The sequence below is a fragment of the Danio rerio genome, chromosome 16 (genome assembly GCF_052040795.2).
Source record: "Danio rerio strain M-AB ecotype USA chromosome 16, GRCz13ab, whole genome shotgun sequence".
Taxonomy (NCBI): Eukaryota; Metazoa; Chordata; class Actinopteri; order Cypriniformes; family Danionidae; genus Danio; species Danio rerio.
This window is the reverse complement of record NC_141036.1, coordinates 51,427,878-51,441,458: the sequence shown is the minus strand read 5'-3', so window position 1 is coordinate 51,441,458 and position 13,581 is coordinate 51,427,878. Positions and strand designations below refer to the sequence as shown.

The 13,581-nt window shown below is 38.5% G+C and overlaps 1 protein-coding gene across 47 annotated transcripts in view; it reads right to left on the bottom strand.

The window, feature by feature from the left end:
* syngap1b (synaptic Ras GTPase activating protein 1b) overlaps positions 1 to 13,581 on the bottom strand; it is a 251,493-nt gene that overhangs the window by 37,052 nt on the left and 200,860 nt on the right. For 14 of the 47 annotated variants that reach the window (XM_087284921.1, XM_087284893.1, XM_087284895.1 and 11 more), the window contains 3 exons: positions 10,880 to 11,392; positions 6,604 to 7,044; positions 1,996 to 2,172 (listed from right to left, as the gene is read on the bottom strand). In XM_087284921.1, the coding sequence (XP_087141047.1) occupies positions 1,996 to 2,172; positions 6,604 to 7,044; positions 10,880 to 11,392 (1,131 nt within the window). 47 annotated transcript variants of the gene reach the window in all.

The window sequence follows — 13,581 nt, the reverse complement described above, 5'->3', positions numbered from 1 at the left end:
CCTCAGTTTAACGTCTCATCTAACAGACGGTGTTCACTGAGCAGTATGGAGACCCCATCAATATACTGGGGTGTTAGGACCCACACAGACCACAAGTTGAGCGCCCCCTGCTGGTCTCTCTAACACCACTTCCGGCATCAACCTAGCTTTCCCATATGGTCTCCCATCCAGATACTGACCGTGAAGCTTTGTTACCTTCAGTGAGTGATCATGTGAGAGTTGCAGAGAGCTATGTAGCTGCCAGCAAGATTCAGCATTCAAATGTTCTGAGCAATAAAAAATATTTGAATTCCCTTAAACATGCACTTTTAAAGGAACACTACACCTTTAGCCTCAGAACTTTGTTGATGTAGCATGGCTGCAGCAGGCACAACAAAATAGTACACAGCACCTAAAACATACTGTAGTTTCCAGCACCAAGCCCCACATTTGCACTGTCAGTTAAAATCCGATGTCAGCAGGGTTCTAATAAGTCTTAAAATGTCTTAAATTAAAAAAATACAAATTTAGACCTTAAAAAGTCTTACATTCACTGAAATATTGACTTGTACGCTGCAAAAAAAAAAAAAAAAAGATTTTCTTAAGAGTAAAATTCCTAAATCAAGAAGCATTTTCTAGACAAGTAAAAATCATCAACTTGTTTTCAGACAAAAAAAAATAAAAAAGTCCAAATCCAGTGAGTTTTTCCTCAAAACACTCAAATAATCTTTTTTGGTTTGAAACAAGATTATTTTGCTTACCCCATTGGCAGATTACATTGCTTGTTTTAAGAACAATCTGTTAATTTTGACTCATTATTTCTAGAAACAAGACAATGGCTGTCCTCGGAAGAACAAACTCAGGAGACCGCGAGGGCAGAGAACGCGTCCTTTGAGAAATGGGATGCTGCGTTCTTCCTGATGGTCATGTGACCTTCACGCGTTTTAAATGGAAATTATTTAAACATTACAGCATTCATACAACGATTTATTATTTCCCCCCTCTTCAAAATATATACTTTGCATAAAAACATTATAAATATACTCTGCACAATATAAATAAAACAAATTTTAATACGAATTTCAGCAAACAAACAACCCTTAATGTGTTTATTCCTTTATTAAGATATTCATGTTAATAGTTGCTTTCACCGTTTCATTTAGGGAAACTCCTGAGGTAAATAAGTGATATCTCTGAACTTTAATAATAAATCTAAATAAAATGCTGCGCTTCCCATCTCCAGCCGCAATGACTTCTGGGACTTCCAGAGCGAGTTCGGTGCTCAAGTCTGCATCGGTGCGTCCTCGATATCATGCCATCCGGAAAGTTTCACGCTTCCTCCGTACTTGCGGTCTTGAGTATTGGAACTGAACTTAGGCAGCTGATGATGACGTTGCACGAGAACGCAAGACCGCTGAAGAACACATATTGAGAAACAGCCAATGATTTTTACCTGTCTAGAAAATGCTTCTTGATTTAGGAACTGTTAAGATATTTGGACTAGAAACAAGATGAAAACTCTAGGTAAGAAAAGCTATTTTTTTGCAGTGTATGTCTGAAATTTCCTTTATAATGGTTTTAAAAAGGTGTTAAAGTCTTGAATGTGACATTGTGAAACCTGCAAAAACGCTGTCATTTTATCATCGGAATGACAGAATAGTTCCTAGACATATCAACATTAATTTACTGTTGGTTTCAATACACAATGTAACTACAGAAGAGCGAAGCTTTAAATTATCCCAACTTTACTTTTCATTTGTAAGCAAGATGCTAATGGTCTAATCCGATTCAATGATTTATGCTAATCTAAGCTATCAATGCTCTCGCCAGACCTGAAAGGTCAGCTGAATGAATTAAAAAATTGTAAACTCAACTGTTGTGACTTAAAATAATTTAAAAAAAAGAATATTTCCTCCTAAAAAAAGTGAACGGTTCCTTTAAGTATACCAGCATTAGTCCAAATATAATAAATCCAGTGCACAGAGCTATGGTTAGTTGAGTAAAAGAGAAACACACCCGGTCCAGACGGGACTCGTCCATGCTCTTGGAGTACTCCTTCAGCTTGAACTCTTCTCTGTCGATGCGGGAACTCTCTATGTCAGCAGAAAGATGGGGCATGTTGGAGACCCAGGCGACTGTCCGCTCAGAGGCAGGGGTCTGCGGGTTCAGGGTGGATGGAGATTGTGAAGAGCCCTGAGGAATACAGCAAAACATCATGAGAGTGTGGAAACTCACATTTGGGTGGCATTTTTGGTGTGAATTGTTTTTGAAGCTGCATTTATTGGATTCAAATTGCAGTAAAACTGTAATTTTGTGACATAAAAATGAGTTTTATATTTCAATATGTTTTAAAAGATAATTTAGTGCTGTGATTAAATCTTCAGTGCTGTGTGCTATTTCAGAAACCATCCTAATTTGATGATTTGGTGCTCAAGGTAAATGTTTAATTATTAATGTTCAAAACATTATTAATATATCCGCAACATGATTTCTTTTTTGTAAAATTTAATAAGCATTTAAAGAATTGTGATTAGGGAAAATTTCAGAAGAGCTGCAGGTATACATTCATTCCTTTTCCTTTGGCTTAGTGTCTATTTCAGAGGTTACGTCACCAGAATGTACCGCAGAATATTCCAGCATATCTTTTAGGCAGCTGATGCCCTTCCAGCTGCAACCCAGTATTGGGAAACACTCATACACATTCATTCACACACACACACACACACACACACACACACACACACACACACACACACACAAACACACAAACACACACACACACACACACACACAGTACACACTACAAACAATTTAGTTTATTAAATTCTCCTGTACTGCATGTCTTTGGACTGTGGGGGAAGCCGGAGCACCCAGAGGAAACTCAAACCAACACAGTGTGAACATGCGAACTCTACAAAGAAATGCCAACTGGCCCTGCCGGGAATCGAACCATCGACCTTCTTGCTGTGAGGTGACAGTGCTAATCACTGAGCCACCGAGCTGCATTTGAAATGTAAATCTTAGGTAAAATTGAAGGCTTTGCTGACAATTCTTTTTATTGATTTAAATAAACAATGTTAAAATACACTTCAAGAAATTTGGCAGAATTTTTGCGAGCAATCTACATATGTGCCAAACAATAAAACATTTTATTATTAAAGTATTATTATTATTTATTTAGCAGCTGTATTTGTGACATATTTAAGGTGTACAAGTGTGATATTCTCAGCAAAATCCTAAATGTTTTTTTTTATATTTAAAAAAGGGGAATCATTTGTGAATATTGTGTTTTTAAAAAGATATTACTAATTAAATGTCTTTAATAAATGACAAAATCCATGTGTGATATACTTAAAGAGTAGTTTCACCTTTTTCACTGTACAAGCTCAGGATAAATTGTTGTGTATTATTTTGCTAACTGTAATAATTCATCATTTAAGGCATTTAAGTTTGATTTGCTCATCTAATAATCTTCATTGCTTTGTCAAAAATATTACATACACTATAAAACATTTCCTAAAATTACATTCAAACAAATAAACACAATCTAATGGCTTTATAACTTTGAGAATCACAATAGTTTTTTTTCATTGTCTTTCCATCACAAATGACTTGAAAAGGAGTTCACACACACATAGCTGAAGCAACATTCAGCACAACTAGACAAAAAAACAGGGAGAGTACGGTTGGGCAATTAATCAAAGATGACTTTCATACACATTTTGTCAGTAGAGCCACTTCTAGTAAACCTGCACATGCTTTCAGATGGAGCAGCATTTACTACCAAAGCCGTAGCTCACTGACAAGCTATGCAGAAAAAGGTTTCAAAATGGAAATCTTGATATAATGACATGGTTTCAGCTACATTCATTCTTCCATGGAGGGGCGCCACACTAAAATCCATTCCCACCACGGCTACATTACAGCTTCTCATTCAAAACCTTTAGTTGTTGCAGTTTTTCTTTTTTAATAGTGGGTTGTAATCGCACTAACACACATTAAAATGTATGTGAATTGTAACAGCGTAAATTATTCTGTAATTGTAGTAATGCTGTGCATTATTTGTTTAATCCTTAGGTTACATGCTGACTGACTGACTGACTGACAGGGCTGTGCGCTGCGTGAGGCCAGCAAACACGATGTAGCTTTCAGTTTCGATGAACACGTTTCCATAATTATACTTTATTTATAGATAAAGGTCTAGTGCTCTGCATACAATGACTTTATCTTGCTGGAGTTTATAGCCGCTTCACTTTACTATATTATTTACTATATCACTTTACTATAATATTTCTAGCAAATTTAATAAATGTTGGAGAGATGCTTGTTGTATAAACACACTAAATCACACTTAAGCAGTGTTTATTTAAGAGTGCACAAGAAAACAGCTTGAGCAGGGTAAATTTGAGGGCGTGCTAGAAGTTTTGTGTACGAACAATAAAAATTGTTGCGCAAGCAAAGAGATTCGCATGCTCGTATTACATGAATAATAATACTGCGCCCACAACATTTTGAAATAACGTCATAGGTAGAAGATGTTTTAAAGGCTGGCACAACAGCTGGGAAAAATCCTAGAGAGGCAACAATGAATGACATTGAGATAATCATTCTGTGCTGTCGTTTGCGTCGCTTCTCAATGTAAAGTAAATGTTGCATTTGAAAAGGTCACATGTTTTTACTCTTCTCTTTACTCACTTCATAACAACATTTGAGTGTCTGAAATAAATCCTTCTGAGATGATTGAACGCAACCTCACTGCAATAGCAATAATTTTGTGGCTAATTCGTACTAATTTGTACAATCTCGTTTGTATGTCTTAGTTCTTAGTTTCATGGCATGCCTTTTTAAAAATCATAAAAATTATTTTGCCACATTTCTGAAAATATGTATAATAGTTAAATTTCCTTGTGAGATCGGGCTGGATGATTCAATAGTCGTGTGATTATTACTCATGCTGAATCAATGAGAACAGTTAAATTCTCAGTTTAAAAGAACACAGGGGCTGCGTCCCAAATCACTTCCAAACTATATAGCAGTGGCCCCTTAACCACCGGGCTGCAAACCGGCATGGATCAATTGGTACCTTCCCCGCAGGAAATCATGAATGATTTCCGTTTTGGTTATCATCTGAGTCTGAATGACCTTTATTTTGAAAAGTCTTTTTTTTTTCTAAATTACCGCATTCTCTCGCTTACATCTCTTTCACTTAAGCTCACAAATTAAACCCACAAGCAGCAAAATGAGTAAGAAAGTCATCTTTGGAAATTTTCTTTGCTAAGGGGAAAAGGCCCAGTGAAGAACCCGCAAACTGCCAAGGAATAGATCCGCAAGTAATTTGTCAACAAATCAGGTGAATCCAGCATGTCTGTGCAAGAAGATCAACAGCTGGAGATAGCAAATGACGGCAGCCTTTAAGGGGCAGCTCGCATATTGCTTCTTTTCTAGAGTTTGCGCAAGTTCGTTATTTCCAATTAAGGTGAGCGGCTTAAGGCTGATTTACGTTCACAAGTCACGTGACATGAGCTAACTAAATTAGCTTTAGCTTGTATCGTATATAAACGTTTCGATGAACTAATAATCTCAGACAAACACAGAGCACCAAAACACTGCAGTGCTTTGTCATTTCCTCCATAAGTAAAACTTGTATCAGCAATGTTTTGTCAGCTTGTCATCCTCTGAGAAAGCGGTCGATGGTCGCCTAGCAACCTACGAACCACCGCCTCTGGTCAACGGTAAAATTGGAAGCGTTGACCGGTCTGTAGTGATAAAAAGGTTATGGACCACTGCTATATAGTACTTAAAAACAGTATGCAAGCTGAGTAGTATGTATTCAAAAAACAGTACGCAAGAAGAATGATCTATTACTACTGGCAAGATTCTAAAGTGCAGATGCGAGGGATGCCACGCTACCCCATAATGCACAGTGAGAGAGTTCATGAATGTGAGTGAATTGACGTAACTGATGTCGGTAGGTCACGAGATACTTAAAAATGGCGGATGTAGTACGTCTGAATTCCACATTCATACTTTTATAACCGTCATGTAGTAAATTCAAATGTAGTACATATTTGAGAAGTAGGCGATATTGGACGCAGCCAAGGATTATAATGACATTACCTCGGTTTCATCTGCCAACCTGATTTCAGCAAGTAGTACATGTTCCTGGCTTAACATCCTGAAACTACATTCCAATCAGCCAATCAGACTTGAGGGACAAGTTTACAGTTTATGTGAAGTTTAGGCTTACAGTTAGGTTGATGCTGTTCTACATGATTGTTATCCAACTATTATTCCCCTGATTTGGGGAAGTACTTACAGTTATGGTTGGGTTTAGGGGTAGGGAATAGGTATGGATTACTTTTTCAAATAATAAAGATGTTCCAGGATCAGCATAGATGTTAATCCAGGATTGCATCATACTTGGCAAAATCATTTTTGAGTTTCATCATGGGTGTTTGGCCCTTTTAAAGAGCGCCTTCTAGTATTCAGAGGAGATTTACAACTGATCACACAACCATGCTTCCCTGACAAGATGTGCATGACAATCGCAGCTGTGATCAATTACATCTCATTTTGATTAATCACCCAGCACAAGACAGTAGGAATGGTTTATGATTTGAACACCTGTTTGCTCATGGTAGGCTTGAGCAGATGCTGTTGCTGGACCTGCTGCCGTTCCTGATGTGATTTGGACTGCTGCGTGGACTGCGGCGTTCCACCCTGAGAGCCCTGGGATCCCTGACTCTCCCTGGTGGAGCTCTGTTGATGCGGCAGGCCGGGTGGGGTGCTGTCTTTGACAGACAGCTGCTGCCGAGGGCCCTGCTGCCGGCCCCCGAAGCCAGACTCCGGGGACTGGAGCAGGTTTCCGCTCTGCGGCCTGGTTTTGGACGCAGGGGCACCAGCGGCAGAGCTCACAGAAAGCTGATGTGAGGGTTGTGATTTCATGCGCTGCGTGGGAGGAGCCATGGAGCTTTGACGAACAGGTTGAACAGTGGAAGGAGGAGTGGCGAGAGATGAATGAGATGTGCCAGTCTGCGATGCCATGCCTGCCATCTGCTGCTGCTCCTAGTCACGAGACACATGCTTAAATAACATCCACCATTTCTGACACTCATACATAAATCAGCTTGGCTCATTTGTCAGCATTAGGTATTGGCTTGAAAAGAAAACTAAGCAAACAATGAATCCTTCCTGTAAAACAGTACCAGGAGTATTGTCGCATTTCAAATTACAGTATGAACGATGCATATTTTTGTAGGCCAACCTGAATTTAGCAATAAAATGCAATGTAACGAACACAAAAACTGTTAACTTCAAACCTTATTTAAAGGGATAGTTCACTCATAAACACAAATTTACTGAGCATTTATTCAATTTCATGAAGTTCCAAAGCTTTATCAGTTGTTGAACACAAATGAAAATATTATAAAGAAGAATATTGAAAACCTGTAACCATTGACATTCATAGTAGAAAAAACGAAATACTATGGAAGTCAATAGCCGCATTTCCACTGTCAGGCCAGTGCGAGCCAGGGCTTTTAACGGGCTGAACCGGGCTAATCGCCCGGGAGGTTAAGCAGCAGTGAGGATATATATATATATATAGCACCTTTTTATAAACACATCGGGGAAAACTGCAAATACAAAATGTGTTTTATGTCCTCAAACAAGTGTTTGTTTTTTATTACGTGGTAAAATAAAAAATAAAAAAGTTTTAATAGAGCTTTATTAGTGGATATATATATATATATATATATATATATATATATATATATATATATATATATATATATATATATATATATATATATATATATATATATATATATGCAAATGTATATTAAAATATCAGAAATAAGTTTAAAAATCATATCACCATAATTGAAAAAATCTATCGCGATATATATTAATATCAAATTATTGTCCAGCCCTAGGTTACCTTTTTCCTTTTCACTTTCAAAATATCTTCTCATGTGTTCAACACAACAATGAAACTCAAACAGGTTTTGAACAAGTGGAGTAAATTATTATTAATTTTTTGAGTAAACTATCTCTTTTCATTTTTTTTTTCCAAAATCCACTCTAATGCCAACTTTAGCATTAGAGTGTCCAATTTTACATTTGATTATATACAATATAAAGGTCTACAGCAATATTTTGAGTGCAAAAATGCCCATGGTTCATTGTCAATAGTGTTGTATAAAGAACAGCTCACACAGAACACACTTTCAAACCAACCAGCTTTTCTGTTGCTCAGAGCAGTGAATTCGCATGACCAACGTGAACATGAGCAAAATCTAAGTGTGAACTCTATCGTCCTCATGTGAATGAAAAAGAGATCTGCTATTAGGAGATGTGAAAGGAAAAACCCCCCTCCCCCTCAAGAGGCGCATTAGCATCTTATGCTAGAAGATGTGGTTTTTTTTGGTTCTTATTAAAGGGTCGGTTCACCCATAAAGTACATTTCTGTTATTAATTTCTCACCCTCAGTTTGTTACAATCCCAAAAGACCTTTGTTCATCTTCAGAACACAAATCAGGTCTCTAGACATTCAAAGTCCAATAAACAAACCAAACACATGGTCAAAACAGTCCATGTGTCTTCAGTGGTTCAACTGTAAATACACCGGTGCATTAACTACAGGTCAATAAATGTATTGCCATTAGAGTCAGCAGCGCAACACACAAGTATTGCATTGCCTGTAGTAAACATGCACCCTGATCTGAAACAAAAGATATTGCAGAACAAAGTTTTTTTTGCAGTATTTTTATCACACAAAAGTGTTTACAGGGCTTTGTATAATTACAGCTGAACCACTGAAGTTACATAGACTGTTTTGACAATGTTTTGGTTCCTTTTCTGAACCATGGTTGATGAAGGAGCTCCCACATTTCATCTAGAATGTCTTAATTTGTGTTTTAAAGACGAGGGGATTAGAATGACATAGGGATAAGTAATTAACTAACTGTGAACTAGTGAACTAATACTTTAATGCACCTGTCTTCCATGCTTAGTGAGTAGAACCAGACGGTTAACACTGGTGCCATGACTCGAATGGGAGTGAGGATTGAGGGGTAAATGTAATGGAGTACAGCTAGCAACAGCTGTGTTAGTAAACTTCACTACCCTGCCCTCAATAGTCACGTTAGGGGCTTTCACACCAGTTAGTAAGAGGAACATAGTAGTAGAACTAAATTCTTTTCAGGCCATTTTCTCGGTTGCTACTCTGACTGGAAGTAATCGACCTTATTGTCAAATGTGGCATTCAATAAACCTGACCACTGGAGGATGAAGGGTGCCGTGGTTGGAGCTAGGTTTACCTTTTGATGCCATGCTAACAGATATACAAGTGCACATTCCACAAACACTGGTTTCTATTTGCTGGTTAGACTCTACAATGGTAGTTCCTATTTATCAGTGTAAAGTCTAACCAGCAAATAGGAATTATTTACTGGTTATACTGGATACTAAACTAGATCATATTTGCTGGTTAGACTACACACTGGTAGTCACTATTCGCTTTGTATGCTGTAAGCTCTAACCAGCAAATATGAACTACCTCAACAATTATTGTTCCTATTTCTTGGGTAGACCCTACACTTGTAGTTCCTATTTATCAATGTAGGGTCTGACCAGAAATTAGGAACTACCCGTTTAGAGGCTATCCCGCGTATAGGAACTACTAGTATAGGGTCTAATCAGCACTGGTAGTGTGTTGCCTCTTTCATTTCATCTGCACAGGCTCTGAAAAAATAAATAAATAAAACAACACTGGACAAATAAAATCACTTTTATGAACCCTAGGAGTTGGATCCATTTCTTTGTCTTTTTTTTTTTAACAACATCCCGGACGAGCCCCCACTTTATGTTAGATCCTTGACCCTAGACCAGGGTCGTAACAAGTGCTAACCAACTATTTGCTGTATAAGTGTTATATCCTATCTGCTGATCCCATCTCATGTCTAGGGTCTTCCTATTTGCTGATTAGACCCTAAACCAAAGTATGAACTAATTAAGTTCCCTCACAGGCATTCCTAGTTCTTGTGGACTACTTCTGCCAATAGTTCTAGGAATTACAAAAAGTTCCTGCAATGAGAGCCTCTATCAAGGCTGAAACCAGTGGACCTGTTAGTGCACCTGCATAGTCAGTTCCAAGGTTTAGTGCTGTCATCTGAATGTCATCTAACGTTTAGGTGGATGTGTGCAATGGACTAGTAGTAAACCTGACATCATGGAGTCAGGAGGTGAACTTGCAATTGATGCTAAAGACTGTTTTTTAGCACCTTGTTAGATCACTTGACTCCCATGCCGGAAACACTGGTTCACTTAAACTATGACCCAGAATGGAGTGATGTTTATGGGGGTGAGTGTAATGGAGTAGTAGGAGCTGTGTGGGTAAACCTCACTTCCCTGCCCTAAAGAGGTGAACAAGCGACTGATATTAAAGGCTGCAGTAAATGGGACCACACCTTAAGTCACAGGTGTCAAACTCAGTTCCCGGGGGGCCGCAGTTCAGAACAGCTTAGTTCCAACCCTAACTAAACACACCTGATCTAACTAATTGAATCCTTTATGCTGATGATACATGGGGTAACCTTTTGGGCAATGCTGCCGGGCAATTTTGCAAAGCAATGCAGCAGTATTGTCTCTGTAGCCTGTTGCCGTAATAAGTTACCCTGTGTCTCACCCGGTAGCCCATTTATGGAATAATTTCCCAAAGTTGCCCAGCATCATTGCTAAATAAGTTGCCCTGTGTATCATCAGCATTAGGCTTGTTTAAAACCTACAGGTGAGTGTGTTGAAGCAGGGTTGGAACTACACTGTGTAGAGGCAGCGGCCGTCCAGGAACAGAATTTGACATCCTTGCCTCAAGTCAAAGCAATTTAAAACAAGCAAATACCTGCATGTGCATGGAGATCTGTCGTCGCCCGTAGTCGCTCTGGTTATGACGGCTGTAGTCGTCGCTGTAGCTGTGAGAATGAATAATACTTGGCTGGCCTAGATGAGGGCCGGGTCTAAGGGTGGAGAGGTCCTCACTTCGGGAGAAACCACCATGTGCAAACTGTGGGATATAAGTAGGATGAGAACCGTCCGGCTCTGGGGCCAGCAGGAGCGGAGGAGGAGGCTGAGCTCGACTGTGCTGGTGGTGAAGCTGCGGTCCGTCAGCAGCGAGGTGGAACAGAGGGTTCTGGAAGGACAGGGGAAAGCGGAGGGCGGCGGCCTGCTGCTGCTGCTGCTGGGACAGGGAGTCGGTAGTGGTTCCCATCTGGCTCAGCTGGCTCAACCTCAGACCCCCGGACATACTGGAACCGCCAGATCCGGCCGACATACGTCCTCCGGCTCGCAGCTGACCTCCGAGGCCTCCACCCAAGCCTGCGAGCCCACCGTAGCTGCCGAGGCCAGCAATCGAGGCCTGGGAAGAGTTGAGCATGTCCCCCATAGACTGCAGGTTAGAGACGCTGTTCATTCTGGAATCCTGGAGGTCCATCATAGAAACATTTTCATTAACACCCTACAACCTATGGCTGAGAACGCTGCAGATACCTGCCGTGCGCAGCAGTTGGGGGAGGATGTGTATGTGTAACGTGAAGGTTAAAGGGAATAATTCACCCAGAAAATAAATTTCTGTCATTATTTACTCTATTTTTATTTATATTTATTTATATTTTATTTTATTATTTACTCTATTTTATTATTTAGTAATACTTATTTCAGTAAACCTGTTTACTTACTCAAATCAGTCAGTTTAAATGGATTTATTTTTTCTTTTCATTTAATTACATTTTTGTACAGTATTGTATTTTATAACTTATTTTAAATGTTATTTTTGTTTAATAAATGTTGGCGTAGGTACATAAGTACATTCTGAAATAATATATAGGTTAATATCCTGTACTGTTCACTGGGTTTTGTAATATAATTAACATTAATAAAAACAAAGAAGAAAAAAAAAGTGTTTACATACTGATTAAGTTTCTTATTTTATATTGATTATGCACTGTATATGGCAGGGGTGCCCAAACTTGTTCCTGGAGGGCCGGTGTCTTGCATATTTTAGTTCCAATCCCAATTAAACACACCTGAACCAGCTAATATAAGTCTCTTTAAGTGTGTTGAAGAAAGTTGGAGCTAAACTATGCAGAACACCAGCTCTACAGGACCCAGTGTGGGTCTCCCTGGTCTATAGAGTCGACCAGATATTTAATTTTCAAGTTATATTCTGTAAAGGACAATAAAATGTAAATGCGAAAAATTATTTTTAAAAACATTTATTCCTTGTATTAGTGTGATATTTTTTTAAAATTTAACTGTTGTTATGCAGTTTGTAAATATGTAAATACATTAATGTATAATTATCAAAAGCTTTTAACATTTAAAGGGGACTAAAACACTATTAAAGGTGCTGTAAGTAAATTTTCAACTCTTCTTAAGCATAAAAAATACCATAAGATGTTTGCTGATATTTAAGAGTCATGCCAAGTGAACATTCTTGTTTATCTGAAAAACAATGCTAAAATCAGAAATTCTGCTTTGAAATTTGAGTTACATGCCGTAACGTCTGTCTTCGTTATGGTAATTTTAACCTGCCCAATGCCAGTTTAGCCAATTATATTTCAGCACCCTGGCATGCCTTGATGGAAAACAGTGTATTTCATTTATTAATTTAAAAAGGCTCTCGAAGCATGCATCTGTGACTAAAATACGACCTCCGATGGACAGTAGCAGCCTCCAAAATGAGACACAAATTCAGAGTTTCACATGATGTTAATAAATAGCAAATAATATAAATACTACCAAAGTAAACATTAGGTGAGCGGGTTACATTGTAACTCCCACGTCCTAACAACATGCTTCGTGACGAGATGATGATAAGCAATGATAAGCAATTTGTTTGCTTGCACCAGATGAAACACAACTAAATACAGTATTAAAGGGCCATGACACCCCCCACTTTCGGTTAAAGTCTACTTCAGAATTCTTTCAAAAGATGCATGATTAATGGGCGTGGAGCTCCGCGAGCATCGGGCAGGAGTGGGCGTGGCCAGCAGGGGAGAACGTGAGCGAACGAAGCTAGCTTACAAAATGAGACAAACCGCAAGGAGACGCATGAGTTTATAGTTTACATAGTTAAAATGCAAAGAAATGACCATTGATTTAATGCCCTGCTACATTTGTTATTCGTAATTTCATATACATAAATTAGGATCATATAAACTAGAAGTTCCAAGAGTTCAGTCAAAGCAGGGTGAATCGGCTTTTAGCCACTACGCCCCTCGCTGCTGGAATCAGCTTCCAGAAATGATCAGATGTGCTCCAACATTAGGCACATTCAAATCAAGACTGAAAACACATCTGTTTAGCTGTGCCTTTACTGAATGAGCACTGTGCTGCGTCCGACAGATTGCACTATCATGTTTTTCTCTTCATCTTTATTCTTTTATATCACATTTTACCTGTTTTTATGTTTTGTTTTGTTTTTACGCATTTTTATTATTTGTTTTTATTTTTATTTTACTTGTTTCTTTTATTCTTGTTTATGTAAAGCACTTTGAATTGCCACTGTGTATGAAATGTGCTATATAAATAAACTTGCCTTGCCTT